At 42.7% G+C, this 24,462-nt stretch overlaps 3 protein-coding genes across 5 annotated transcripts in view; 1 reads left to right on the top strand and 2 right to left on the bottom strand.

Moving 5' to 3' along the window:
- The first annotated feature begins 722 nt into the window (after window positions 1-722).
- On the top strand, window positions 723-2,567 carry liat1 (ligand of ATE1). The gene is made up of 2 exons (XM_035757736.2): window positions 723-1,295; window positions 1,964-2,567. Exons 1-2 carry the CDS (start codon window positions 1,112-1,114, stop codon window positions 2,377-2,379), a joined length of 600 nt encoding a protein of 199 aa, XP_035613629.1. The 5' UTR covers window positions 723-1,111; the 3' UTR covers window positions 2,380-2,567.
- A 59-nt stretch (window positions 2,568-2,626) lies between these two features.
- Window positions 2,627-5,495, bottom strand: LOC118371872 (refilin-B-like). Its single transcript, XM_035757544.2, has 4 exons — window positions 5,214-5,495; window positions 4,879-5,072; window positions 4,534-4,628; window positions 2,627-4,211 (listed from the first exon to the last, which is right to left on the bottom strand). Exons 2-4 carry the CDS (start codon window positions 5,068-5,070, stop codon window positions 3,893-3,895), a joined length of 606 nt encoding a protein of 201 aa, XP_035613437.1. The 5' UTR covers window positions 5,071-5,072; window positions 5,214-5,495; the 3' UTR covers window positions 2,627-3,892.
- A 359-nt stretch (window positions 5,496-5,854) lies between these two features.
- The window catches only part of LOC118371791 (vacuolar protein sorting-associated protein 53 homolog), a 35,501-nt gene continuing 16,893 nt past the window's right edge, over window positions 5,855-24,462 (bottom strand). For all 3 annotated transcript variants that reach the window (XM_035757436.2, XM_052521323.1, XM_052521329.1), the window contains 15 exons: window positions 23,865-23,943; window positions 23,573-23,716; window positions 21,513-21,655; window positions 20,920-21,061; window positions 19,239-19,334; window positions 18,909-19,003; window positions 17,596-17,838; window positions 16,462-16,609; window positions 16,283-16,365; window positions 16,079-16,157; window positions 15,836-15,984; window positions 15,609-15,678; window positions 15,320-15,457; window positions 8,360-8,464; window positions 5,855-8,130 (listed from right to left, as the gene is read on the bottom strand). In XM_035757436.2, the coding sequence (XP_035613329.1) occupies window positions 7,960-8,130; window positions 8,360-8,464; window positions 15,320-15,457; window positions 15,609-15,678; window positions 15,836-15,984; window positions 16,079-16,157; window positions 16,283-16,365; window positions 16,462-16,609; window positions 17,596-17,838; window positions 18,909-19,003; window positions 19,239-19,334; window positions 20,920-21,061; window positions 21,513-21,655; window positions 23,573-23,716; window positions 23,865-23,943 (1,885 nt within the window). In that variant the 3' untranslated portion in view covers window positions 5,855-7,959. The remainder of the gene's footprint in view (window positions 8,131-8,359; window positions 8,465-15,319; window positions 15,458-15,608; window positions 15,679-15,835; window positions 15,985-16,078; window positions 16,158-16,282; window positions 16,366-16,461; window positions 16,610-17,595; window positions 17,839-18,908; window positions 19,004-19,238; window positions 19,335-20,919; window positions 21,062-21,512; window positions 21,656-23,572; window positions 23,717-23,864; window positions 23,944-24,462) is intronic.

Below are 24,462 nucleotides of genomic sequence, written 5' to 3'. Positions count from 1 at the left end.
TCCAGTGGAACAGCCACTTTACAATAGTGCATCTAAATCTTTTTAGGGGGTGAGAAGGATTACTTACCCTATCCTAGGTATTCCTTGAAGAGGTGGGGTTTCAGGTGTCTCCGGAAGGTGGTGATTGACTCCGCTGTCCTGGCGTCGTGAGGGAGTTTGTTCCACCATTGGGGGGCCAGAGCAGCTAACAGTTTTGATTGGGCTGAGCGGGAACTGTACTTCCTCAGTGGTAGGGAGGCGAGCAGGCCAGAGGTGGATGAACGCAGTGCCCTTGTTTGGGTGTAGGGCCTGATCAGAGCCTGGAGGTACTGAGGTGCCGTTCCCCTCACAGCTCCGTAGGCAAGCACCATGGTCTTGTAGCGGATCACTTACATGATGTCAGCTGGTCCTTTTGTGATAGGGCTGATATGGAGTGGAAATGTTTTTTGAGAATGCAGTGGAAATGTTTTTTGAGATTCAGTTCATTTGCATGGCAAAGAGAGACTTTGCAATTAATTGCAATTCGTCTGATCACTCTTCATAACATTCTGGAGTATATGCAAATTGCCATCATACAAACTGAGGCAGCAGACTTTGTGAAAATTCATATGTGTCATTCTCAAAACTTTTGGCCACGACTACAATGGATTTTTTGCCCAGACTTGTCAGAGTAAAGTCACTCCCCATATGACATCAGAATAGTTTTGATCGTGTCTCATTGGTTCGTGTCTGTGAAAGATCACGTGAGTAACTAGTGTTGTTAAAATGTTGCTACAGTAATCAATCGCTGCAACACTAGTTCCTCACGTGATCCTCTTGTTTTATACCTTGTATCACGCGCGAGGTTTACTGTACAACTCAGAAAATATTCTAGAATAGGTCAGACGAACGCGAAGAATTTGGGAATGGTGATCCTTTGGTTTCCATGGAGAAGTTCCATGTGAGAAGAGTGGATCGGAGTGCACACCTTGAAAGTATCTGATTAAGTTCTCGTTTCTCAATTCATCACGCCGGTGTAACCGTTGTATAAAGTTTAGGCCTTTATGTATCCTTCGATATAAAGCAGTTGACACAATGTATCAACTATCAATAATTTGATGGTGTATCGAGTTAGCCCAAGCATCGGTAGAGAATGAACCACAGCAGAAACGTTGATACGGCGGTATGGAGCCAGGATGCTCTGATGTCTACCAACGTGAGCCTTACAAATGACATCAAGCGAAAGAAAAAGAGAAAGCACAAAACAAAAGATAAAAAGAAGAGTGGTTCGACGAGAAGAGGACCGAGCTCGCCTTCAAACTCAGATGATGCAGCAGGTTGGTTTGTTTCGGTGATGCTCAGAAAATCTAGTTTTAAATGCCTAGTGTGGACCTATAGGCCTACCCACCGCGGGTTTACCATAACGTTATCATAGTAACCCCAACATGGATCGTTTTTGTTAAAGCTGCAGTATGTAACTTTTTGGGTGACCCGACCAAATTCGCATAGAAATGTGAGTTGTAGATCTGCCACTCTCATTGAAAGCAAGTCTGACCCCCTGATAAAATCTAATAAAAGCGGTAGAAATGTTTTATGTGCACCATTTCGGTTTCCTGTTCTGAAGTTTCGTTTGTGCGTTTTACTTTCGCTTTTGCTTCAAACAATATTTTTGGTTAATATTTCACAGCGGTTTAGATGGTACAATGATTTTCAACACTATACATTTGTCAAAAACGGAAATTAGGGGAACTATTAGAATTTAAGTAAAAAGGAAATGTCTGAGTTATTTCTGCATGTTGCACCTTCAATAAACAATGAATAGCTTATAGCATTATATATATATATTTTTTTTAAACACTGCCTGCCCCATCGCTAAAAAGGCACTAAATGCGAGAGTCTAAAGTGACCTGCAAGGGGAGAATGTGTTGAGTGATAGTGTTGTGAAATCAAAACACTTTGGTATCAAATTAATATTAACCTGCACTTTGCCGGCCTGCACTCACAGCAGATAAACTCACCAACACTGAGCAGCAACAGGTCGTCAAAGGCTCCTCCACACGTTCCAAACCCACCCTGAAGAGCTCCAACAGCAAAAAGACCAAGGCCAGAAGTCTGACCAGCCTCCGCAACAATAAATCCCAGCGAGAGGCAATGAAACACGAGGAAACGTTGACAGGGCCAGACGCTGGTACCCACCAAGCCCCACTGTCATGGGACCAGGCTGGCCAGAACGACCCAGCCAGGGAGAGCCTGAGGTGGGATGGAGTTTTGGAGGATCCGGTGGCCGAGGCAGAGAGGATAGAGGTGTACAAGGCCAACCGGAGAAAACGGTACCTGGCCTCACAGCAGGGGGTGATGGACTACTTGGGCTTGTTCAAGGGGCACTTGGAGAGCAGTAGTGCCATTACACACAGTATCTAGGTGGGGCTGTTTTCACATGAATAAATCTATAGGTTGTATGGGCAGTACCTTCTCTATCCTGCAGATGGCATAGCAGTCTCAATCTGAGATGGTGGAACATTGTAATTGCATCTTTACTCAACTAGTGGCAATTACAAAAAAGGTATATCCCTAATTGATAACCAAAAGATAAAATCCTGGTAAGACTATTTTGAATTTGCTTATGGCATTGGAGTACATATCAAATAATTGTAACACTTCTCAAATCTGATATAAAACAGTTGGTCTTTATTTGAAACAAACACTATAAAAACAGAGCTTTAAAAGCAAAATAATTTTACTTCAATAAGGCCCTTTGGGTATCTCAAGACAGTTCAGGTCCTCTAGATGTGTATCCTTGTAGGACCTTGAGGGAAGTTACCTGTGTTTGGTAGCCTAATAGTAATCTATTAGGCTACCAAAAGGAGTTTATTAGCATCAAATAAATGCATAACTAAATTAAACCTCGAAGCAACCAGAAGAGGATAGGCAAAGATTATGGACAGTCCATAAGGTGTTAGTAAGAACAAGACTTCACTATTAGGAAAATACAAAAACTTTATAACTGAAAACAATAATGACACATTTGATAATCTCTCGCTACTCATTACCAACTAATACAAACTTCTTCAATTTGCAATGGTCTGTGGGAAGAAAAATGTCCTAACTTTCAACACAGAACTTGCAACTCTTTTACACAATATGAAAAAAGCTGTGGCTTTCTGCTCCATGACCATACTTACAGTAGACAATGTTGGTTTAGGCAAGACTTAGATGGGGTTTGGTGTTACACCAGGAGCATACATCTCTATACATGGCTCGGTGTTACACTATCCAGGAATATATATTCTGCTTGTGGTAAGTAATATTGTGCAACAAATACACCATAATACCATGATTTGACAAGCCATTTTGAAGCCCAGTCATAAACAGTAATTTGACAACTCCCCATGTCTACAAATGTAAAAACGTACAAAAATCACATGGAAACTCCACTATTGCCTTGAATCTTATATTGTTGGATCATTGTTCAATGAGCTCCACTGCAATGGTTACGCCTAAACACAGAATGTTGACAGTGATAGTCCAGACTACACTTCCCTAACAATCCTTCACTTCCAAATCTGGTTTCTAAGTTCCTCCATGGTGATAGTATACAGTACACCACCTGTCTCAGTCCACAGTTCAACACTTGGTTAAACTGAATCCAACTTTGACATACCAAAGAACTCTTTACTAGCTACTAATGGATCAACACTTTGGTAGATGGCAGCCTCACTCAGATGTCCCTGCTATTTGTTTGATACTCCAGATCTAGAGATATGGCTTCCATCTTCTGCCCTCCTGGAGACTGGAAAGTATCGTAGCCCACATTTGAGTACCAATCTAAACTAATAGACTGTGTAACCTGGGTTCATGTGTGGCGTCGGCCTGGTGGATGGTTGGGCCCCACAGGGCCCTCTCCCTCAGGCCATGCCCAGCCTTCCCCCTAACCTCAATGGGGTAGCCTTCTCCGGTCAGCAGCCTCCAGCTCCACGCTCGACAAGAATCTCCTGGCTAGCCGGCGGCTGTCGTAGCTCAGCTCTGTGGTGTAGATGGTGCGAGCGTGCTTGGGGTAGACAATGGTGGTGCTCTGGAAATGCTGGGCCCGCTGGCGAGGCTGGAGGTCTAGCTGGGTCTTGTAGTGTCTCCAGGTGCTGTGAGGGACAGCCAGGAACGTCTGGCTGCAGTTATCCAGACCCAGGCCTCTGGGCTGCATGGCCACGTCGTGGATAAAGTGACGCTCAGAATCATAGTGGACAGACGATGTGTATCTAGGAATGACAACGTTTGGGCAAGTGTCATTTCACTGCATGTTCAGCTAGATATCGTTTTAGAACTGGAATGCGGCAAGTTTTCAAGCACTGCAAACCTCCAAGAAATAGACACTTGGTTACAGGAGGCCTACACAGGCTGACAGAAGTAAAATAACTTTTTTTTTAAATGCAACATTTGATCTGTGGTCCACCACATTTCTTAAAAAAAAAAGAAGGTATTTATACCAATAGCGAGGCAGATGCAGCACACAGTGCTAAGCCAATTTCAAACCACACACAAACATTCATAGCCTACATGCAGTCATTTAAAACAGCATACCGTATTTCCTTGGACGGTAGTGGATCAAGTTCTATGCCCTCCCCGTAGGACAACGTGTGCAGCTGAGGAACAGATCCAATCGATAAAATAGGGACCTGCAAGCAATCAGCACTCGCATAAGGAGAACATATTTGGTGGAGATGGCAAATGTGATTGGCTTAAGCTCCTCACCCAATTTACCATTGACATGACCCAGATTCACTATGGGCCATGCAGGGAAACGTATTCAGAGGCTATTTCAGAAACAATGTTTTAACAATGCAACAACTTTGTCTTACAATTTCATAGCGGGATTTTTATCAGTTACTGTAACAATTGTAGTAAACCGTGCGACAGCCTACGTACCAAGGATGACCCTGTCCTTTCGTCTTCAGACACCGGGCTTGTGGCACCTTTATCCCCGCAATCAGTCAGCAGCCAGTGACTGGGGCTGGGGGGTAGTCCGGAGTCCGGGCTGTCAAGTCCCCGCTCGGCTTTGCAACTCATGTCCAATGGCTCGTCGTCACATACATTCAGCAAGTTTAGTCTGCCCACCATTGCTTTAAAAAAAGAAAAGTCAAAAAATAAAATGACGAGCCCTACTGCGCGACGAGTTTGCAGAACTGTATGTAAAATAGATTTCCAATTCGTAGAAGCGACTTCCCTTGAATGCAATTGATCTTTCACGTTGGGTAACTTACCAATGACCAAGCAAGTTGGCAATTGGCTTGCATCAACTTCTTGCTTCGCAATAGGCTACGGTCTAGACAAATTGTACTGCATGCTATTTAAATCTTCCATAAGTCAACGAACATTTCTCCTCCCCAATATGTTTTTGCCCTTCCAAATAAAGAGATTCAACATAAATCGTTGGCCTTGAAGTTAACACAATAGTGAAGTCAAACTGTGTCAAGGGCACTGAAGATTGTCCACGCCTACCTGTCTTCAATCTTCTCTCCCTTCAAAAAGGTTTCATAGTTTTGTTAGCAGTAAAATAGAGAAAAGGTAACGCCTTTCCAACGCACCCTCACCTCTGATTGGATGAAAAATGAAAGGCAACAAAACGAAACATGGGAACTCCTTTTGCCCTCACCCCCTGAAAAAAATACCCTGGTAAAAGTTCAAACTGAATTGGACCTATTCATTGGGCCGGTTCTGTTGCAAAACATTTCTTAAACGGGAGCAAACTGAACGAAACCGGTAGGGACCTATCTTAATTTGTCCAATATATATAAAAAAAAATGTTTGGACTAATGATTACATCTATGGAATCGGATAGAGAGCGGTGTGTGTGTGAGATACAACATTTCTACAAGGAAAACATGATGGCAAACTTGTAGTATTCATGTTTTTGACCAGTTGCCACTACAGTAGTTAATTTATTTTTATTTTTTAAATGTAACCTTTAACTAGGCAAGTCAGTTAAGAACAAATTATTATTTACAATGATGGCCTATCCCTACTGACAATATAAAGTAAAATGTTTTTCTTATTATTAACTAAAGGCATGAATGTGTACATGAAAAGCATTAATATATTAATACAAACATTTCTCTTGGGGAGAATAAGAATTTCCAAGGATGAAATCCAAAAACAATCGTTCATGCCTCAACCACAATTATTTAGAATAGATACTTGACGATAGACACATTCTTCAGACCCCATCCTTATCTTGTGCTACACCACCAAATATGAATGAACCACCTCAAATGATCACTGATCCAGAGTATTTGCTGTTACATGCAATAAGTACTTTATCCGAAGCAAGTCACAGTAGAAATAATTAGCTCAATGACAGTATAATTAGCTCAATGACAGTATGAAAAGCAACTGTGTTCAATAATATATTGTTGTTCTCCACTAGCATCATTGTGCCAACTTCTCAGTTCCCTGTCTAACAGAAACTCATGTTCACTGTTATACAATGATCATTTTCTACAATGTATGTTTTTTGTTGTTGAAGATTTGTCTAAACCTTTTTCTTTTCTGTCGTTATTCCAGGCCTCTGTTTCACACTGACAGGCCTAGATGACCTGTCAATCATAATGAGAACTTGCCAGAAGATACCAACCCTACCGTTACGCTTGAGCTGTACTGGGGTCGGATCACAATCATGGTTACACACACCGTGAAGCACCATGGTTGAACAATAAAGGAGCTGATTGGCTGACACTGTCATTCCAAACTGGGCGCAGTGGCTACTGCTAGCTAGCATGAGGATGTTTTCTGGGAAAACAAGCAGTATTTCAATCTTACACAGTGTCTTAATGTAACCATGATTGCGTTCCGACCCCAGTGCAAACAAGCATAATGGGAGTGTCAGTAAATTTTCATTATTATCGACAGGTAATCTAGGCCTGTCAATGTCAAACAGAGGCCCGGAATAACAGAAAAAAAAGGTTTAGACAATAAATCATAAAACAGAAATCAATATAATGTTGTACAATGCATCCTTGTACAACAGTGAACATGAGTTCCTCTGTTATAAAGTACTGCAACTCTCCCTCACTGTAATCAAATCGTTTCAGACTTATATAGAGAGAGATATATACACACACACACACACACACACACACACACACACACACACTTCAGATTGACATTTATAAAATGCTCAGCAAGGAATTACATGGGGAAATAGAGCTTAAATAAATGAACATGCTTAATGTCTCACACGCATACAGTTCCTGGCGAAGGGCCAGAGTTAAAAGGCTTTGACTGGTTCTCATTTCATGGGGGATTTTCAAAAAGCACAGAAACGGTCTCGTGTCTAATTGAGGAGATAGGAAATCCCAAGATCCTCTCTGTCCTGGACCTGGGGGCTTAACCACTGAACCTGGAGACATCAATGCATGGTGGGATGCGGTCCATCCACCTGGAGGGTGTTCTTGTTGTGAAGGGACACTGGAAACAAACTCCTAACTAACTGCATCCTCCCCTTGAACAGGGAACCAAGAGAAACACACAAAGGCACAGGACTGGAGAATATCATAATGTTAGCTTCAAACGCATTGAAGTTCCTTGTTCTCAGTCTGGGACTGGGAGGATAGGTGCCAAAGCGGCAGCAAATTGCTCCTAAAGCCGTTTTTAGTTAGTAGCTCAGTCTAAGTGCAAACACATTTAGTTAAAATGCATAGCGCATGTATGATATAGTCTACATTTAACATTTACAAAGCTTGGGTATTAAGTGTCAAAAAGAGAAGCAGAAAAGAAAAACACAAGTAAATGAGTAATACGTGTCAACAGCTCTGCAGCTGAGGAAATTTCTTCATAATTCGACAGTTGACTTTTGAAATCATTAGGGTCATTAATGCTCCTAACAAAAATGAGACAATCATGTCTTTACTCTGCCTGCAATTCTCCATTATGCTTGAACAGAGCAAGAAAAAGTATTTGAGATGAATTACTGGAATCTTTTGTGTGTGGTATGGTGATGTGTGTGCACGCTCATAGTCTCTTTTTGATGAGCTTCTCCAGTTTGCGTATGCGCGAGATCTCCTGCTCGGGGGTGGGGGTGCTGAAGGAGAGAGAGGGGCCTCCGTCGGCCCCTGAGGGTGGAGTGGGTAACCTCTGTCTGAAGAGCTCCAACATGCTGCTCTGCTCACTGCGCTTCAACCCCTACACACACACACACACACACACACACACACACACACACACACACACACACACACACACACACACACACACACACACACACACACACACACACACACACACACGTTATTGCAAGAGGAAAAAAACAAGAGAGAACAAGACAACAGAGCCAGAGGAAGTAGGCGATAACTGTTGAAAACAGGTCAGTGAGAAAGACAAAACAAGTGAACCCAACCAAAGTGGCCCGTACCTTCATATCCAGAGTTTTCTGGAAGGTCTCTGGGTTTCCATCAGCGAGGAGCTTGATGTAGTTATCCACAAACACCACGGAGGGTTCATGGGGGGCCATGACCACCTATAGAGGGTGGGTAGTAGACATCAGTGTTGCTCATACATTCACATCTCAATACTGAAGCACAACATCAGGTTTTTAGACCTCCCCCCCAGTTCCCAAGAGCCATGATGAGATGACCAGGATTCATAAACTGTGTGCGCACGGTAAGTGCTTGTGGCCCGTAAGAACAAACGGGCCCCAGAGTCAGTCAACTATCAGACCAGACAGTGTGCAAGTGGTTAAAGCTGCAAACAAAGCCCGAACATAACACTGACTGCTTCCAAAACTACATTCTATTCCCTATATACTGCACTACTTTTGACAAGAGCCTTATGGGATTTGGTCAAAAGTAGTGCACTTTATAGGGAATAGGGTGCCATTATAGAAGCACACACTGACTGCACTGTTAGGCTATATATTTAGGAGACCTGACCCCTCTTCTTTTTACACACCAATTACTCCACGCATGCTGGATGGGAATAAGACTCACCGGTCATTATTTGGGGCTATAATGAGAGATCGAGTGTTTGGGCAAATTGCAATGGAGATTAGTAAAAAAAAAAAAAAAAGTAAAAAAAAAAAATTGAAATACTGTAGGTTGAATTTATTTTTTGCTTTCAAAGAGAGATAGGAAAAGCTGGATCAGATAGCATTGAGACTGATTGTAGTGGGTTGTTACAGAGTGGGCAGACAAATATGGTTGACAGATAACACTGAGAAAAATATATTATCATTGAAATAAAAAAAAATCAAATTAAAATTGTTATATATATATATATATATATATATTAAAAAAAAAATAATCGGAAATTGCACCCCCCCCACCCCTCCTTTTCTCTACCCAAAACATTTGCCACTCACCAACCCCTCTTGTCCTCTCTCTGTGCCTAAGGGTTGTGGGCCAGAATGTATAAAAGAGTGAAACCAAAGAGAGACGGAACATAGAACACTGGATTGTCTGGAATTCTTGAGGTTCCTTCCCCTCTGGACTGAGTGATTTACTTAGCAACTGTCCTGGAGGGAGGCCCAGGGAAAGCAGGGAGGGACTGTTGTAGTTAGCTCGTAAAAACGAAAGGGAGGGAGAGTGAGTGAGAACGAAAAAAGAAAACACCCAGGCTAGAAGTAGGTGGGGTGGAGGGGTGTTGTAGCATTTCCACTCCCCAGAAAAGAAGTCTGGTGGTGGGGGAGAGAGATGGGGTTGGTGGATAGAGGGCTGGAGAGCGTGGAAAACAGCCACGTCTCATGGGCCAAGGAGGGCTGCCTGAGCCTGAGAGACAGACACAACCTACAGACAGACTCACCAGAACAGGTCTAAACCATTAGGTCTAGACCATTATACTCAAACAGCCTAAACTACTTTATCAGTCATCATCACCATAACCTTTGCTTTGATCACCCATGGACATCCTACAAACATTTGACCAGGAATAGTCCATCCATACTGGCCTGAGGCCCCACACTGACCTATGTGTATGGATTGTTAAGGACTAGGGCTCTGGTCAAAAGTAGTGCACTACATAGGAAATATGGTAACATGTATTTCTCTAGACTTTCAGCATCTGTAGGCCCTGCCAGGCCCAACATAAAACAATTACCTAACAGGCACATAGGTACCACAACTTCCAGGGCTGAACTGCTCACCAGATCGAAGAAAACAATTCTATACGCCTTGTATGTCGGTTCAAGGCCTTAAAACACACACACACACACACACACACACACACACACACACACACACACACACACACACACACACACACACACACACACACACACACACACACACACACACACACGAGAAATGGGCAGCAGACAAAGGGGAATGTACAGTACCAGTCAAAAGTTGCCCCCTACGCATTCAAGGGTTTTTCTTAATTTTTCCTATTTTCTACATTGTAGAATAGTAAAGACATCAAAACTAGACAGGTGTGTGTCTTTCCAAATCATGTCCAATCAATTGAATTTACCACAGGTGGACTCCAATCAAGTTGTAGAAACATCTCAAGGATGATCATTGGAAACAGGATGCACCTGAGCTCAATTTCAAGTCTCATAGAAAAAGGTTTAAATACTTATGTAAATAAGGTATATGTTTATTATTTTGTATAAATGTGCTAAAATTGTCCAAAACCGGTTTTCATTGTAATTATGGGGTATTGTGTATAGATTTCTGAGGATTTTTATTTATTGAATCAATTTTAGAATAAGGCTGTAACGTAAGGCTGTAATACTTTCCGAAGACACTGTATGTGAGAACTCATTCAAACGGTTGGAAATGCATTCCAGGTGACTATCTTATGAAGCTGGTTGAGAGAATGCCAAGAGTGAGCAAAGCAGTCATCAAGGCAAAGGGTGGCTATATGAAGAATCTCAAATATATTTGGATTTGTTTAACACGTTTCTGGTTACTACATGAATCCATATGTGTTATTTCATAGTTTTGATGTCTTCACTATTATTCTACAATGTAGAAATAGTAAAAAAATGAGAAAAACCCTGGAATGAGTAGGTGTGTCCCAACTTTTGACTGGTACTGTACTGTATGTAAACACATTCAAGGCATTCCTCTATGGACTAACGGCCTTTTGTGCTTCACATGTGGAAACATCCTGTGACGTAGAAGTCCGTCACTGGCCGCGGGCAGCATTTGGTTCTTTAACGCACACACATATTCATCACTCCTTCCTGCGCCATTATAAGATAAGTTAACAATGTGGGTCGACACACAAATTAACTTCTGTCTTGGTGCATGCATTTCACACTTGTCAGTGTTCATATTTGAGAGATACAATAATTATTATACTTATCAATGTTGTGGATGAGCGCATTGTTTGTTTGTCTGTTCCTCTCTCTCCATCTCTGTAGCTTCCGGGTATGCTGGAAAAAGACCCGAGCTAAGGGAATTGGGTTGGCTTTATAGTGCCTGTCCCAAATGGCTCATTAATGCATATGGGCATATTGAAAGATATTGTCAGTAGTGATGTAATGTTGTAAATGTTATGTTGTGATATTGTTTAAAACCGTGTTGCAATGTATATCCTTTAGTATGTTTAGTTCATGGAAAATGTAGGTTTGTATTGTTAATTGATTAATTAATTAGGGTTAATTGTTCTGAGGGGAGGGGCTAGCCCTACAAAAGGAGCCTCCCTTTCAGTCATAGAGTTATTTTTTTTTGGATTGAGCTGTGGATGGGGCAGCATTGTTTTTAAGCTGTCCCATAAGGTAGACGTTGATGGCAGTACTGTTGTTTTTTTGTTCCGGAATGACTTGTAAATAAACACCTTTGCGCAGAAGAACTTTTGCGGCTCCGCCATCTTTTTATTTTGATAGAGGTTAGGTTATCCAGTTTAACCTTCTGGCCTACTCTACGTGACACATCCATACACGTCCCAGGTGTCGACACTGAGGCCGCTAAACTGTTTTGAATGTAGGGCCACATATCCTGAATATCTGATAACTAGAAGTCCCTTGGTATAAAATAATCTGATACATGATCTTGACAAAAAACACAGAAAGGGAGACTATGGCTATGCTTGTATCTTCAGTAGTCCTCATGATTGTGGTCAGAATAGATTACATCCTGATGGCTCTGATGGCTGATGTAGCATTTTTAAAATTTATATTTCACCTTTATTTAATCAGGTAGGCCAGTTGAGAACAAGTTCTCATTTAAAACTGCAACCTGGCCAAGATAATGCAAAGCAAAGCGACAAAAAAAGAGCTACACATGGGATAAACAAAAGTACAGTCAATAACAATAGAAAAATCAATGTACAGTGTGTGCAAATCAGGTAAGGAGGTACGGCAATAAATAGGCCATATTAGCAAAGTAATTACAATTTAGCAAATTAACCAGCCTGGCCATTAGAGCAGGTCCCAAGCTGACCATTAAAACCTCTAGTGACACCCCATCCCGGATCCGGGAGCGTAATCATCGACTGACACTAATTAGCATAACGCAACGGACATAAATATTACTAGAAAATATTCCTATTCATGAAAATCACAAGTGAAATATATTGAGATACAGCTTAGCCTTTTGTTAATCACCCTGTCATCTCAGATTTTCAAAATATGCTTTACAGCCAAAGAAAGACAAGCATTTATGTAACTTTATCGATAGCCTAGCATAGCATTATGTCCAGCTAGCAGCAGGTAACTTGGTCACGAAAATCAGAAAGGCAAATCAAATGAAATTGTTTACCTTAGAGCTTCAGATGTTTTCACTCACGAGAATCCCAGTTAGATAGCCAATGTTCCTTTTTTCCAAAAATAATATTTTTGTAGGCGAAATAGCTCTGTTTGTTCTTCATGTTTGGCTGAGAAATCGACCGGAAATTTCGGTCAGACAACACCGAAAAATATTCCAAATTAGCTCCATAATATCGGCAGAAACATGGCAAACTTGTTTATAATCAATCCTCAAGGTGTTTTTCAAATATCTATTCGATAATATATCCACCGGGACAATTGGTTTTTCAGTAGGACCGATTGGAAAAATGGCTACCTCTGTATTTTACGCGAGAATCACAGAGCCATCAGGTGACCACTTACACAATGTAGCCGCTTACGGGTATTCTTCAACATAAAGGCGTAAAACTACGTCACAATGCTGTAGACACCTTGGGGAATACGTAGAAAAAGTAATCTGGTTGATAGCCCATTCACTGCTCAATAGGGACGCATTGGAACGCAGAGCTTTCAAAACATGAGGCACTTCCGGATTGGATTTTTCTCAGACTTTCACCTGCAATATCAGTTCTGTTATACTCAAGACAATATTTTTACAGTTTTGGAAACTTTAGAGTGTTTTCTATCCTAAGCTGTCAATTATATGCATATTCTAACATCTTGTCCTGACAAAATATCCTGTTTACTTTGGGAACGTTATTTTTCCAAAAATGAAAATACTGGTCACGAGGTTATTAAGACAGATCAGCCTGGCCATTAGAGCAGGTCCCAGGCTGACCATTAAGACAGATCAGCCTGGCCATTAGAGCAGGTCCCAAGCTGACCATTAAGACAGATCAGCCTGGGAATTAGAGCAGGTCCCAAGCTGATCATTAAGACAGATCAGCCTGGCCATTAGAGCAGGTCCCAGGCTGGCCAATAAAACAGACCATTAAGCCCATTAGACAGACATCAAGGCTGCCTTACTTCGTGTGTGTTAGGGAGACAAGGGGGTGAGGGAAATTTCCTTTGGGATCGGGTCACAAGCCTTGGGGGCAGGGTAACTGGACTAGGGTAGGGTGAGGGGATAGGCTCTAGGGATGGGTGGGTTTTGGCTGAGAAGACAGGTGCATGCCATTGTCTTTCTGCATTCTATTGGCCAACCCTGGGGCAAGGTCAACCAATCACAGACTGTGTTTACTCTGTAGAAGAGACAAGCCAAGGATACATGTGTCTGACGTATGTGAGCATTCCCGAAAGTGTGTGTGTTTGCTTGCGTGAGTATACGCGTGGAAGCCTGCATTCCCTAACTACTCACACCTCTCTTGGCTCCAGCAGGTTGACACACTGTGCATGAGCACGCCCATGTGTGTTTAAAGCCTGCCTTCTTCTCCGGTCTCTCTCATTAAAACCCAGGGGCACAGTTCAGCTCCTATTCCTCAGCTACTTAATGGGAACTTGGTCATAAAACCCTTTCCTTAGTGGGGTTAAAGAGAAATAATTAACCTGTAGACAAGCAGTTATTCAATTAAAATAAAACATAAGTTGATAATCTGGTCAAGTCAGACAATGTTCATACTTGGCTCGGCAGTCAAACAGCACACATTTGACAAAATCCAGTATTTAGTTATTGTTACTTATTGTTAAATGCCAAAACACAGGAATGAACAGTGGTTATAATCATGTTTAGCCAAGCCAGTGTATTTAAAAAGGGTAGAGGTTAATGGTTAGGATTACCCTTGAGGCGTGGGTTAAGGTTAAGTTTTAGGGTCAATTAAGTGGTAGGATTAGGTAGAAGTGGCTGTAGTGAAACTTTGTTGTGTGGTTGTACAGAAACGGTGTAGCATGGTCAAAGATAGACATTGTAGCATGGTTGTAGTGTCACATTGTAGCATGGTTGTAGTGTAGCATGGTTGTAGTGTAACATGGTTGTAGTATAACATTGTAGCATGGTTGTAGTGTAACATTGTAGCATGGTTGTAGTGTAACATTGTAGCCTGGTTGTCGTGTAACATGGTTGTAGTGTAACATTGTAGCATGGTTGTAGTGTAACATTGTAGGATGGTTGTAGTGTAACATGGTTGTAGTGTAACATTGTAGCATGGTTGTAGTGGAACATTGTAGCATGGTTGTAGTGTGACATGGTTGTAGTGTAACATTGTAGCATGGTTGTAGTGTAACATTGTAGCATGGTTATAGTGTAACATTGTAGCATGGTTGTAGTGTGACATGGTTGTAGTGTAACATTGTAGCATGGTTGTAGTGTAACATTGTAGCATGGTTGTAGTGTAACATTGTAGCATGGTTGTAGTGTAACATTGTAGCATGGTTGTAGTGTAACATTGTAGCATGGTTGTAGTGTGACATGGTTGTAGTGTAACATTGTAGCATGGTTGTAGTGTAACATTGTAGCATGGTTGTAGTGTAACATTGTAGCATGGTTGTAGTGTAAAAGAATATTGGACTGCTGCCTTTCATACTTTTCGAATTCTCAGTGCGGCTTATGCAATTTCTCCAACTTAACACATTCAAATGAATAGAGGATTTGCATGCAGAGCTGCGTTGGTTGGGGATTTTGGGGAGGTGCGCAGTCGGGCTGTGCATCCCCTGTGGATGGTGGTCATGTCTGTGTCACAATGGAATGCCGGACTATCGCGTCTCTGTGTCTGTGGACTCTGAATTAAGTTTTAGCGTCACAGGGCTCACCTTGAGGATCATCTCAGCGCGGGTCATCCCCTTCACGACTATCTTGGTGTAGCTGGCTGGGGCCTTGCGGACCACCTGAGACCCTATAGAGGGCAGATCCAACAACACTGTCTTCAGGGAGTGGGTGTCCAGCAGGAGCTGAAGAACAAAGCAGAAGAAGAAAACTAAGCTGAATTATCAGCTACAGGAGCAAACAAACAAATGTTAAAACGTTTGTATTGTTACGGAGACCGTAAGCATAATTCTACTTAGATAAAGGCTAATTAAATAAAAGGGTAAGTATGTTTACCTGTTCAGCCCCCACCATGCTGATAGGCTTACACCTGAACAAGTGGTTGATGAATTTAGGAATAAAAGAGCTGAGGGGGAAAAAAAAGACAAGAAAGAATATCAATTCAGTTTTTATTTCCGAACACTGACAATTTGTTCTAAATCTCGAAATCAATTGTCTTGTCAATGGGAGTACCAAGTCTTCGTCACACATATTGACGAACAGTGAAGAGGGTAGTAACTCACTTGGTGAACTTGATGCAGAACTGGGTGAAGTATTTTCGTGTGGAGGCCAGGTTCCCTCTGATGATGGGGACGTTCTGTTTGATGTGCATGATGACTGACGTCACGTAGGGACTTTGGTCACCTACATGTTCTACACTCTGCCATGGCATCTAGAGGGAGGGAGACCAAGAGAGAATGGTTGAACGTGAAAATATAATATGACAGCATGAGAAGAGGGAGGGAGGAATGCAGTGGGTGTCCCACCTTGCTCATGGTAGAGAGAGCAGGATCACAGGCAGCGTCCAGGTCCTGAACAAGCAACTGGATACTGTTGGAAATCACACTGATCGACGCAGAGAGAGAGAGTTTAATTGGATGTGAAGTCCATGACTGTAATCTCCTAAACTGTTGTTCATTTTGAGTTGGCAGAAGTTGCCCCTATAGTGAAGGTTAGGATTTGGTGCATACTTGCTGAAGGTGTCCATCTCTCCAGTCAGGTTGATTCTCTCCACCAGAGTCTTATCCACCTTCTCCTTCAGCTTTTCCTCCAACTGACACAGAATAGGTTTAACGTTAAGTCTAGACCCGTTTGAGTGTGTGTGTGTGTGTGTGTGTGTGTGTGTGTGTGTGTGTGTGTGTGTTCTAACCTGCTGTGTGGTGGCTAGACAGTACTCTGCAGTACTGAGGATGCTACAGATGAGACACAGCTCCTCTACATTGAACTTAGCAGCCTCCGAACCCTCCTTCTCCTGCAGTAGACTCTTGATGGTCAGTCCTCCACTATTACTGCTAGTCCTGAGAGACAGAGACCGAGAGAGACAAAGCATCTAAATAGTTAACTAGCTTCCTTTTCTCATGAATTAAAGACAGAAGTCTGCACACATGAGCTCTAAAGGGAAAACACTGGGACCTAGTGTGAACTGACAAGGAGAAACTCCTGGACCTAGTTATAGGTTATTATTCAAAGAAAGTTTTGGATAACTGAGGACACAGCCAGAAACATACACACAGACAGACAGACGGGGCAGTGTTACCATGGCGAAACCGCCTCCCTCTCATTATTAAATGCCACAACCGAAACTTCTGGGAAAACCACAACACAGCTCCAACCACCCAGAAGAGCCAGCATCAAAACTCCACAAGACAATACATACACTACGCCACACAAGAGGTCTGTGTGGGTGTGTGTGTATCAACCCCGGTGAATAATAGGGCTTATGTGGCCATCGAGCCAAAGATGTTTTCGCTCATGAAGTATTAGGCCTCACCGCGATGTAAACACCTCCAGAACCACATGACATACAAACAAAGACGATCAAACACAATGACGACTAAACACGTAAAATGATCAAACAAACAAACCCCTGAGAATGATGGATCACTCTTCTGAATTAACACACTTTGGCAGATTCCTTCATCAAAAAGGGAATTGAAGCAGATGACAGCATATATCATCCATAACAATTTGAATCTTGCTTTGACAGAAGCATTTGTCCAAGTCCAGCTCCTAGTAGGCCAGTTTATACTGGTTGTCATAGTGCCACCTGTGTCAGAATATTTTCCTAACAAAGCCAGAAACCATCCAGAAAATGGTTTGAATGAAAACCAGAGTACACAGTGTCCTTCCGGAATCCATACTGGAAGTACTGCAACTTGCATTCCTGTTCTAGGGCCCAACACAGTATGTGAGCAGCATGAATAAAAAGCACTTACTAAATCATCCCTAGACCTACATCCTCACAAATACATCTGATCATCATATCATTATATAGGTAAATTACTTGGGCAGGTTTCCAGACAGTATCTTCCAGGCATACTCTCTGAGGTACTTCTGGAAGATGGTGGTGAGGGCGATCATAGGTTCTCCTGTGCTGAGCTGGGAGCACTGCACCATGCACTTCTTATAGTAGACAAACAGGTCAGCACAGCTGGGCAGCACTGCTCCCCCGTCCTCCGTGCCCGCCTTGGGGGGGCCCTGCGCCCGGAAGTCTGACACAAAACGGTCAATCATCTCCCCCAGGTTCCTGAGAATAGTAACACACACAGCTCAGTGATGACCCCTAGACACCAGCACACACACGCAGGTTGACGTTTATTGCCATGAATCTTGCCCTGGAGGTAGAACTGAGCGATTTACACTAGATGGCCCAGCTGCAAAGTCAAAATTGTCTCTATCGTAAACATTTCTGAAAACAAAAAATGACCTTTTTGTTCTCAATTGAAGGTTTGGCCTGAGGGTTAGCAGTGTGGTTAGGTATAAAATCAAATATTTATGGCTTTGTGGCTGTGCCAGATAGCAACCACTCTGCAGAGCTGCTTCCAGAGCAAGATTCATGACAAATGCCAACCTGCCACACACATCAGTAATGATAAAATGGAAGAGACAGACAGGGTAGGAGATTCTCTCTCTATTGCAGCTGTATTCACTGTCCTTTGATTTCAATGTCTACATGGCTGTATATACATATATATATATATGGCTGTTAATATCTAGTACTTTACCCCTGCCCATCCACTGTTACTGTAAAATGAAGCCAAGGACAGAAAACAAAATCTACTTTGTATGAACAATCAGGTCACTATTCACTCTCCTGTTGTATCCATTGAGACAAGCTGCTTTGGAAATCTCTGTTGTAGAATTGTCTGGCCCTGTCTGTTGTGACAGAAAACCATAGCCAGATCATGTAAGGCCCAGTCAGCACTAAACACACCAGATATCCAATACTAGGGGCCGCAACGAGACAGACAAGCCCCAGAACCATGTTCCTGGAGAGACCCCACGTCTGTGGTGGAGGGAGGGGGGAGAGGAAATAGTGTGAGAGAGAGAAATAGAGTGGGAGAGAGAAACAAAGAGGTGAAAAAGTGGGAGAGAAAAAGCGGAGGAGTAAAGAGAGAAAAGAACGAACTGCTGCAGCAGCACTTTTCAATCCATCTTTCTCAGCGTCTGTGGTCATGCAGCTAATAGGAACCATTTCTGCCTCAGCAGAGAGACAGAAAGAAAAACAGGGGACGAAAGAGAGTGAAATGGGGGCTGACGAGGTAGAAAGGAAACGTTCTGGGCACACAGATCTCCAATCGCGCACACACAACTTACTTGTCCTGAGACTCGATGTAGACATAGAGGTGAGGCTCAAAGCACTTGGAAATGATGCCATGGAAGGGGTTGTCAGGAGCCTTGTGCTTCTTGGGCTGGGGAGCGGAAAATGGTCAACAATGTAGAATGTAGTTAATACTCATGATTTCTCTCTTTGGGGATGAGTATATTTTTCCAAAGTCATCCCTTAAAATGGTCCTACCAAGATCCTCCAAGAGATATTCCAATCATGAGTCAACATGACACAGGAAATAACCTCAGAAGGTCAGCCTATGCCTATCAAGATCGAAGTTCAGACCGGGTCAAAGGATTATCTCAAACATGTCTTACCCTATCCAGATCCTCCTCCATCTCTGAACCATCATCTCCAACCTCGTCCTCCAGGAAAGGGTTGGTGGACTCCAGTGGTGGCTCAGGCTTTTTCACCTGAAAACAACACTACAGTCAACAATGATGGCCCAATGGTGTGTGTGTATACAGCACATTCTGAAAGTATTCAGACCCCTTGACTTTCCACTTTGTTACGCTATAGCCTTATTCTAAAATGGATTAAAAAAAACATTTTCCTCATCAATCTAAACACAATACCCCATAATGACAAAGTGAAAACCGGTTTAGAAATTTTTGCAAATTTATTAAAAATAAAAAACAGAAATACTTTATTTACATATGTATTCAGACCCTTTGCTATGAGACTCAAAATTGAGCTCCGGTGTATCCTGTTTCAAATTATCATCCTTGAGATGTTTCTACAACTTGATTGGAGTCCACCTGTGCTAAATTCAATTGATTGGACATGATTTGGAAAGGCACACACCTGTCTATATAAGGTCCCACAGTTGACAGTACATGTCAGAGCAAAAACCAAGCCATGAGGTCGAACGAATTGTCCGTAGAGCTCCGAGACAAGATTGTGTCAAGTTTGGAACCACCAAGACTCTTCCTAGAGCTGGCTGCCTGGCCAAACTGAGCAAATGGGGGGAGAAGGGCTTTGGTCAGGGAAGTGACCAAGACCCTGATGGTCACTCTGAAAGAGCTCCAGAGTTCCTCAGAGGAGATGGGAGAACCTTCCAGAAGGACAACCATCTCTGCAGTTCTCCACCAATCAGGCCTTTATGGTAGAGTGAGTAGATGAAAGCCATTCCTCAGTAAAAAGCACATGAAAGCCCGCTTGGAGTTTGCCAGAAGGCACCTTGAAGGACTCTCAAACCATGAGAAACAAGATTCTCTGGTCTGATGAAACCAAGATTGAACTCTTTGGTCTGAATGGCAAGCTTCACCTCTGGCACCATCCTTACGGTGAAGCATTGTGGTGGCAGCATCATGCTGTGGGGATGTTTTTCAGCGACAGGGTCTCGGAGACTAGTCAGGATCGAGGGAAAGATAAACGGAGTAAAGTACAGAGAGATCCTTGATAAAAACCTGCTCCCGAGCGCTCAGGACCTCAGACTTGGGCGAAGGTTCACCTTCCAACAGGACAACAACCCTAAGCACACAGCCAAGACAACGCAGGATTGGCTTTGGGACAAGTCTCCAAATGTCCTTGATTGGCCCAGCTAGAGCCCGGACTTGAACCCGATCAAACATCTCTGGAGAGATCTGAAAATAGCTGTACAGCAACGCTCCCCATCCAACCTGACAGAGCTTGAGAGGATCTGCAGAGAAGAGTGGTAGAAACTCCCCAAATACAGGTGTGCCAAACTTGTAGCATCATACCCAAGAAGACTCAAGGCTGTAATTGCTGCCAAATGTGCTTCAACAAAGTACTGAGTAAAGGGTCTGAATACGTATGTAAAAAGTTTGAAAGAAAACTATATTTACTTTGTCATTTTGGGTATTGTGTGTAGTTTGATGAAAAAAACTATTTAATCCATTTTAGAATAAGGCTGTAATGTAACAACATTTTGAAAAAGTCAAAGGGTATGAAAACTTTCCGAATGCACTGTGTGTGTGTGTGTGTGTGTGTGTGTGTGTGTGTGTGTGTGTGTGTGTGTGTGTGTGTGTGTCTAACCCCGGGCCCGTTGGTGAGGGTGCACCCAGAGAAGCGCTTGGCGAGCAGCCCCTCGAAGTTGGTGGTCCTCTGAATGGCAAACAGAAGTAGCTTGACCTCGATCTCTTTGTCCCGCGTCCGCATTACTTTGGCCAGCTCTGTCCTGGATGACACAGAGACACATAGGGTCGTCAATACGTCACATTGCAGCATGAATGACTGATCGCAGGTCAGTGCTCATGTAGCCTAACAAAGACTAAATCAACTGTCTACTGAATAGTGTTGGGATGATAGAGGAGCTATCAAAAGAAATAAAGAGTCGCACACACACACACATATATATATAAATAACTCCCAGTAACTTATTGGGTAAAACTCTCTAGGTATAGAGTGTGTGCAACTATTTATTTGTATATAGTGGCTTACAGTTTATTTGCCGTTAGTCAGCACCTCCACATAGAATAATTCTCTGTGCTCCAGCTCATACATTTTATTAGGGGATGATAGAGCACAACTATTACAATAGTTGATAGAATGTGTAGACAGTGAGGCACTGGCTGTCTCAACAGTTTCCAGCACAGGGTGTGTGTGTGTGTGTGTGTGTGTGTGTGTACCTGGTGATGTGGCAGAACTCTACAGCGATGCGTTCGGTCATACACCACTCTTCAGGAAACATGCGTCCGTACTTCTCCTCATAGTCCACCAGCTGACGCTTAATCCAGGCGTAGCGCCGGTCGATCTTATCCAGCCAAGCTACCTGGGTCAGTGGACAAACACACTTTCAGGTGGAGGGTCCACAGACATACTGTCACAACACTAGCATTATTAAAGATCAGTCAATGTACATCTCAATTATGATTCACATGATCTACAAAGGAACAAATACTGGGATGTAAAAAAATATAAATAAATGTCACTTATCCCCATTTGTACCTACCCAAAATCCCTCGTGTAGTGGGCCCAAAATGGACGCCTTAGATTAAAGTGTAACTGGAAAAAGATCAAATTCCAAGTTCATTCTTCAAAACCAACTTTATAAGAGGTTTTAAAGATATGGAATTTTGAGTAAAATATAACCTGATATACAGTGAGGCATTATTGGCAGAATAGGTGGATGCAGTTCAAAGCATGATTAATATAATTCACCAATACATGTTTTGGTAGTCCAATACATGTTTTGGTAGTCCAATACATGTTTTGGTAGTCCAATACATGTTTTGGTAGTCCAATACATGTTTTGGTAGTCCAAAACAATATTGCTATCAGTTCGTAAATCACAGCTGACCTGGTATATGGTTTGCTGCCGCCAACCATTCAGGACATATCATTTCAATGACTCAATATTTTGAACAAAAACGAACGACTGCAACTAAGGAATGTCAATACAATCAAACTAGGAAAGGCAATGACCACAAGTCAGTCATTATGTGGCTAATAGGCTAGGGCACATGTCAAACAAGGCCCGCGGTCCTGTAAATAAGTCAACAGTTGAGTCATCGACAGTGCATTCGGAACGTTCTCAGACCAATACCTTTTCCACCTTTTGTTACATTACAGCCTTAATCTAACATTTATAAAATAGTTATTTCCTCCCTCAAACTACACACAATACCCCATAAGGACAAAGCAAACTGTTTTTTGTTTTTTTGGCAGCGATTAGAGCCTCGAGTCTTCTTGGGTATGACGCTACAAGCTTGGCACACCTGTATTTGGTGAGTTTCTCACATTCTTCTGTGCAGATCCTCTCAAGCTCTGTCAGGTTGGATGGGGAGCGTTGCTGAACAGCTATTTTCAGGTCTCTCCAGAGATGTTCGATCTGGTTCAAGTCCCGACTCTGGTTGGGCCAATCAAGGACATTCAGACTTGTCCCAAAGCCAATCCTGCGTTGTCTTGGCTGTGTTCTTAGGGTCTTTGTCCTGTTGGAAGTTCCCGAGCCCTCTAGAGCAGGTTTTCATCAAGGAAAAAGCATGCATTAGCAGGCAAGCTGCAGAACGATGAGCAGGGTACCCCATCGCTTATCAGTGCAATTTTGACAGCCAACTAGCTAAAATGTTTGAAAGGGTTTACCTAATGTTCCCCCATTAGATTTTAGCTCTTCTCCCTCTGACTAGTGTTAGTTGTTGATCTTGTTGATGTGCATAGGCAACTGAGAGAGCCTACCTTTTCATGTTTTTTGATCAATAAGACTTTAGTTCCCTAATGTAAGAGGACTCCCATGGCATTTACATATTTGCAGAAATCCATTCAGGTGTATTTTGTGGCTTTTGGCAAATGCATTATAATGATCTAAAGCTGTGCTGTTGCTACCACCCTGTAAACACAGTCCAGTTCAAAGTGAATGATGGCAGGCCCGTGTGGCAAATGGCTTGTTAACACATAGGCCTACTGTAGCTCTGATTGGCTATGCATAGACTCCGGTCATGGACAAGACAGATGTTTTTATTAGGTATTATTTGCTGCAGTGTCCATTAATTGTCCAAACGCATGGCAACATTTTCACAAATACCTTACTGGATGTCATTCCCAAACATTCTATGAATTTATGAAAGTGCTTGCTTGTCAGAAAATTGTATTCTTCCTGGGGGTGTTTATGACCAGATTTGAATAAGATTATGTTGCTAAAACGCTGTCAGTTCCACTTTAATGCTTAGCAGTACAATAAACTGAAACTCACGTCCTGGTTCTCCTGGAAGAGCACCATGTACTCAGAGAGGTGCTGTCTGATGAACTTCTTGATGATCTCCTGTTTGATGCGAGGGTCCAAGACGTTGGCCACCAGACAGGCATCCCTCAGAACGTTACTGGGTCCCCCTGCTCTCTGGGGATATAGAGTACACACACAAAATACCTTGGGGTAACACACACAATTATAATATACATCATATAATGTATAGTTATACATATACAATTGTTTAATGAAGCTCATATGATAACACACAAGGCATTCATAGAACAAAAATATTCACCTTTGACCCCTGAGCGGGGAAGGCCTCTTCGAAGTCTGCCAGGATCTGAGTCCCCAGCTCACTTTGGGCTGCTTTCACCCTGTGGATGACACAAACAGTGGAGAAACATTGAGAAAACATTGCCATCGTGAAAGCTGGAACTGGGTATAGAGCTGGTGTAGCATAACTGTAGATATTTTCATAATGCAACGGTTTCCCAAATGGTAGCTAGGTTGAGAGGGACCCACTGGTAAGTCGTGACTGACTGGTTTCAGGCCGTGGCAAAACTGGCATGACTTGGGCCAGTGGTTGTGTGAACTAATTGGGTCATAGATATTCCAGAAGTCTTTATTGGGTCACACAGTACATCACATAGTTCCATGGTGGGAACCAGAACCACTGGCTTAAGAGGAGAGGACACACAGGCACATACCCATGGTGAGAACTAGAACCACTGGCCTAATGTGATGAGTGAATTTGGTAGGGCATTTTGAGTCCAATCCTGGAGCAACAAGAAGAACCTTCCAGAATAAACAAGATGGATGCCATGCCACAGGGCAGGCAGTGCCCTGCAGATGCCCCTGACAATCAGTCAGACCCACGCTACAACTGTCCTTCT

This window comes from Oncorhynchus keta, chromosome 1 (genome assembly GCF_023373465.1).
Source record: "Oncorhynchus keta strain PuntledgeMale-10-30-2019 chromosome 1, Oket_V2, whole genome shotgun sequence".
NCBI classification, from domain to species: domain Eukaryota; kingdom Metazoa; phylum Chordata; class Actinopteri; order Salmoniformes; family Salmonidae; genus Oncorhynchus; species Oncorhynchus keta.
This window is presented reverse-complemented; position numbering and strand designations above follow the sequence as displayed.

Coding starts and splice junctions, on each gene's coding strand:
- liat1 (XM_035757736.2), top strand. CDS start 1,112: ATGAACCACAGCAGAAACGTTGATACGGCGGTATGGAGCCAGGATGCT. Junction 1,296..1,963: donor AAACTCAGATGATGCAGCAG/GTTGGTTTGTTT, acceptor CTGCACTCACAG/CAGATAAACTCACCAACACT.
- LOC118371872 (XM_035757544.2), bottom strand. CDS start 5,070: ATGGTGGGCAGACTAAACTTGCTGAATGTATGTGACGACGAGCCATTG. Junction 4,629..4,878: donor AAAGGACAGGGTCATCCTTG/GTACGTAGGCTG, acceptor GATTGCTTGCAG/GTCCCTATTTTATCGATTGG. Junction 4,212..4,533: donor CTACCGTCCAAGGAAATACG/GTATGCTGTTTT, acceptor TGTCATTCCTAG/ATACACATCGTCTGTCCACT.